At 33.5% G+C, this 5,410-nt stretch overlaps 2 protein-coding genes across 2 annotated transcripts in view; one reads left to right on the top strand and one right to left on the bottom strand.

The window, feature by feature from the left end:
- LOC105361798 (E3 ubiquitin-protein ligase RNF19A) overlaps positions 1-5,410 on the top strand; it is an 18,634-nt gene that overhangs the window by 3,357 nt on the left and 9,867 nt on the right. The window contains 1 exon segment of the mRNA XM_011499077.1: positions 1-74. This exon segment is cut by the window's left edge and continues 12 nt beyond it. Within this exon segment, the coding sequence (XP_011497379.1) occupies positions 1-74 (74 nt within the window).
- The window catches only part of LOC105361797 (uncharacterized oxidoreductase dhs-27), a 3,683-nt gene continuing 1,890 nt past the window's right edge, over positions 3,618-5,410 (bottom strand). Inside the window, exons 3-4 of the mRNA XM_011499076.1 lie at positions 4,865-5,219; positions 3,618-4,460 (exon numbers count right to left, since the gene is read on the bottom strand). Coding sequence (XP_011497378.1) covers positions 3,871-4,460; positions 4,865-5,219 — 945 coding nt within the window. The 3' untranslated portion in view covers positions 3,618-3,870. The remainder of the gene's footprint in view (positions 4,461-4,864; positions 5,220-5,410) is intronic.

The following is a 5,410-nucleotide window of genomic DNA, read 5'->3' as shown; positions in this document are numbered from 1 at the left end:
AATTGTACACGAGATATCGAAAAGCCAATAAGCATAAGAGAAACGCATTTGTCGCTGGTGGAGTTATTGCCTCGGTAAGCAAAGTATATTCTCTTACGAATAAATTCCACTGTCGTAACTGTAAATTTAATACTTGTTATATATTACAAAAATTGCTGGTGTTTTTTTTACTTTTATTAAATTCACAATTAAAAATATTGAATGCTCAATTGATTGTTTTTGTCGAAAATTTAAGAGTTATACATACGTGTTTATATATTTATGTATAATCAAATGTATATTTCATATGCCAATAGAGATCTAGTCTTGATAAAAAAATTACCTTAGAATTATTTAGTATATAGAAAAATTACCTTAAACGAACAATGCATTTAAATAAATAATTTTGTAGTTGCTAATTTGACGTATAGTAGAAATTCAATTGTATATTATTTTCCTTATAAATTATGATATCGCGTATATTTTCTTACCTTTTATCCAGTCAGAATACTGGAATGTAATATTTTCTTTTTTATAATCGAATGAAATATTCTTAATTTTTTTTAGAGAGAAAATATACCCTTGTATAGAACTATTGATTTTTAGATGAAGATAGATGATTTTATTTCAAAATCTCTTTATTCCTTCAAATCCATCATTAAAAGCAATACTTTTGTACATTTATATCGATGTATGTAATCCTCACTATTTAATAATGAACTTCTTGATGTATTATTTTAATGCTAATGTTGTTCGTATTTAAAGAAGTTTAAAATCGTGCACATTGATTTGTTTTCAGTTATCAGTGAAATTAAATCCGTATAGCCTAATTAAAAAGTGATTTATTATACATCTGTCTTATATACACGAATTATTATAATATAACGTTTTTAGCGTATGCTGCTGCTTTTTCTTTTAAAACGATAAATAATTTTTTGCCTTTGGTTAATAAAATTTTCAATGCTTTTAATTTGTCAAGTGCTAGATCAATCATGACTTTCAGCGAGTTTGCTAAAAACTGTTCATTTTCCAATATATATGCATTAGGTATCACTTAAATAGCATCTATTATTCAATTCAATAAGTATATAGTAAAGTTTATCATTTTTCTTGATTAATAATTTAAAAAAATTAAAGTAGATGCAATTATCTGATATCTTTTTACTTATTTAGGATTTTGATAAGCAAGCATGTTAAGCCTTTTTATTTTGCAACTAATTTTATTGTATGCTCTCCACAGTTATGAGTTACCTCCGTTTATTTTGTAAATGATTCTATCTACACTGTCGAAATATTATTTATTACAATTATTTATAATACAAAGATTCTTCTAATTGAAACAGTATTTCATCGTATTTATTAATATTAACGCAATAGCTATATTTCCCTAATTTTAATTTTAGGTTTATTTTATATACTGAATAGTGAATATATGCTATTTAAAAAATTAATTTAATATATTAGATCAAATTCGTTTCCCAATTTTTCAATGTATGAAATAATGAATCAGATAGATTTGATTGAAAGCATTTTTGTATTAATGTTGTAATTAAATGTGTCATCGTGACGTAAATATTGTCGTCGATCGATAAGGTCATTAGTTTTTTCAACAGTGTAATTAGAAATATTTCATGTTAATTGCGATTGTAATTTAGTTATTATGTTAAACGGTGGATGTTGTTTTAGTTAAGATTATTCCTTTTTACAAGGAGATAGTTTGATGGAGTTTTTGAAAATATTGAATAAAGATGTGTCATTTGTTATTTCATAACATGCTTGAATAATGCAAATATCCCATAATAATAAATGATGTTATCGATGCAACAATTTCTAATTCTAATTTATTGGGTAATTGAATTTTGTAAACGGTGTGCCAGTACATACGTGATTTTACATGATTACAGGCGCGCACGCAAATCTATTTGCTTGTATAAATATTAAAGTGATATATCGCATAAAAAGCAATGAATTTATCAAACGAAATGGTAAACAATGATAAGAAGTTAAAAGGATTTCATAAAATTTATGGTGCGATGGTATAAGCACAATGCGTTTCTTTCCAGCAAATGAGTTTTTTTTTTTTTTTTTTTTTTTTTTTTGAACGTCACAATCGATACTTTCTATTTCAACATTTTCTTGTTTAATGCTTTGACAATTGAAATATTATTAATTTAAAAAAATTTGTTATTTATGTGCATAAGCGCTTGATTGATTGCTTATGCACGAGTAAATACCGATAAGTAATATTTAATTGTTTCGAGGTGTTTTTAAACATTACAATGCGGTATATTATAACATAAAAATAATATAAATAAAGAATAATTGATTTAGAAGAATTGATGGATATGAAATTTTTCATTGACACATAATGAAAAGTAATTTTCATAGAATATCATTTTTTATGAATAAAAAGTTACTATACTCTTTTTTTTCTTCTTTTTTTTTTTAACATATTTACTTAATACATTAGTTTATTTATTGTTATAATTTATGGAAGGTCGATATGAGTCTACGCTGACTAATGTTAATGTTAATCGCCTAAGTTCGGGTGAATAATTTTTCTACACTTTTATGATACGAATCTCTCCTTCTTTCTCTCTTTTGCTCGAGAGACGGAGAATTTAGTCAACAATTATGCAGATGAGATTTAAATTTTGTAAATAATATGCCTTGTCCAACTTCTAGTTGTTTTATTGTTAGTTGTTTTACTATTAGTTGTGTTCCCAATGCGCACATTCTAAATACTTCAATAAAACATAGCATATACGTTGCTTTTAAATGTATGTAATTTTGTGCGATTATTGTATATATGTAAGTACTGCTTGACGAATATCCTTGTTATTTTCACTAATTTACGGATAATTTAATTTCACATCATAATCTTTACAGGCGATGATGATTAAAAATGTTGTTATTATTATTATTATTATTATTATTATTATTATTATTATTATTGTTGTTGTTGTTGTTGTTGTTGTTGTTGTTGTTGTTGTTGTTTTTGTTGTTGTTGTTGTTGTTATTATTATTGTTATTGTTATTGTTATTGTTATTATTATTATGCTAGTAAATTGTGAATGGGAATATTATGTGATGGGAATTCCGACGCACCATTAACGAGTATAGTTTAGTTGGTGAATATCCTAATAGTGGCCACTAAATTTCATAATTCATTTACGCGATTGAGACTGAGTGAGAACGAAGCCGTACAAACTTATAATCGATTATTATTGTAAGTACCAATTGATTGGCGGCTTCATCATTATCATCAATAATGCTACAAGTTAAAATATAAAGGAAGCCTTGTTGATAAGCTACTGGCTATACAAGATGGTATAAAAATTTTTCAATTTCAATCGAAGACTTTGAAACGCCACAAATCACGAAGCATATTAATTATTAATATTAGATATCACAATTAAAATTAATATTTTAATGGCACATTAATATTTTTAATTTTCCAATAATGCAAAAGCAAGGTAATTGTTTTATTTTTTAGCTAAAAGATAACGTACAATTATTGAATATAAAAATAAAATTGAATATAAAAACTGTACATAAATGCCGCGAATGTAATATCATCTCAGCAGTGAGCAATAAAAAGTGTGTTTTGTCAATTCTGTTCGTGCGATTAGTCGAACGTTATGTTATATCCAATGACGGAGATCTACGAGTTGCGGAGGAATTTTATCAAGACAAGGAGCCTTGAAAAGCGGTCACAGTGCGCATCGTCAAGCAATTCTCTCTTAAGCTCATCTAGGCGTTACGCATACATTAACACGCTTGTAGCGAAAGAGCGTTGCGACGTTGGCGTATTTTTGGAGAGTCGAGGGTGAGAGAGCACGCCGAGGATGGATGTAACGACGATTTTTAATGAAAAGCCACTCTGGGGCTTCACACTTCCTGTGACTGATCCTCGGCGACGTCTTTGACGGCCAGCACTCCCTCATTGTGGAGATCCTCGAGTACGTCGATGAGTCGTTGCTCGGTCATGGGATCACCCAAGGCGACGTCGACGGATCCTATGCAAAGCAGCAGCGCCAGCAGCTGCGAACGCCGGTAGTCCCGATCGAGGTCGGACCTAGTGTAGTTGAGCTCGTTGCCAATGTCGAGCCCGAGGACGGTGCAGGTGCTAGTGAGGGTGGCCCAATAGTTATCGAGGAGCGCGGGTGTGTGCTCGCGCCTAAGCTCGGTCGGCAAGCTACTGACTAGGAGAAGAGCGACATCGTTTGTCGGGCGACTGTACGTGACCATTTGCCAGTCGAGGACGGCGCACTCGCACTCATCGCTATCGCCCTTGCGAAACAACAGGTTATTGCACCAGAAGTCCGTGTGCGTGATGAGGGCGAGCGGATCCTCCGGTGCCAGGAGATTCGCTATTACTTCCTTGGTACGTGGCCGTAGAGCCAGGAGTGCCTCGAGCACGGCCTCGAGTCCCGGACGTCCTTCCAGGAAGTGAGCCAGCTGAGGAAGGCCCCGCTCGACTGTTCAACGGAAGAGAAGCGTGAAGAGTCTGATATACATAGGTAGTGGATCGAGAACGATTTAAGCCAACGACCAACTTTGCATGACGGGCTTCACAGACTTTACCCCGTGTTCATTTTCAAATTGATTTATCAAAGACTAATTAATCGACTCTAATCCGAATGTTGAGCGCATGCATCTTCGATCAATTGTAAAACAAAACAGAAAACAAAACAGAAAACAAAACAGAAAACAAAACAAAACAATACAAAAAACACAAAAAGAAAAGAATGGGTGCGCTTTTGCGTTAATAACACGTTTTGAAATGCTTCGTTAGATAATGCTGGTATTTTTTATTAAAAATTGCTCGGCTACGATTGTTATTGGGCGTCGCGCGTGAGACAACATTAGTGGTCGGTGTTACCTAGCTGCTGATATGAGTCGGTGGCTCTCGCTGTCTGAAAGAGAAAGGGATATCTCTCTGACAGGGGTTTGCCCTCCTTGACTTTGAGAGTGAGCGAGAGCGCGTGAATTTTAGCGACGGCGTTAAGTGCCGCCTCGGCCTGCTTGAGGGTGAGACCCCGCGAGAACTCGGCACCCTTGAAACCTTTGGGCCCAAGATTCTCGAGGACGAGGAAGGACTCGGGTGGCACTGGGCTGTCCTCGGTGCCGCTCGCTGGACTGTAGTGTGCATGGATACAGCGGGGTATTGGCAATTCAATTATTGTCGACGACTCGCCACGATTTTGCTTTTGGAATACTTCCAGATCAGGCACGACCTGCAATGCGTGAATAAGAATTTTTAGAATTTAATATTTAAGAATATGGCAGACGTTAGTCGGGCGTTCACGGATTGGCACGTCCGACTTTACAGGTAAACTTTATTCCGACTGGCATTTTTGTTAGAATTTTCTCCTTTATTATTTTATTTTATTTATTTTCTTTCTTTCTTTTTTTTGGGGGGGGGGGG

The sequence above is a fragment of the Ceratosolen solmsi genome, unplaced genomic scaffold, assembly GCF_000503995.2.
Source record: "Ceratosolen solmsi marchali unplaced genomic scaffold, CerSol_1.0 scaffold2, whole genome shotgun sequence".
NCBI lineage: Eukaryota > Metazoa > Arthropoda > Insecta > Hymenoptera > Agaonidae > Ceratosolen > Ceratosolen solmsi.
Note: the sequence above shows the minus strand (reverse complement) of the source record. Positions and strands in the feature narration are given on the sequence as shown.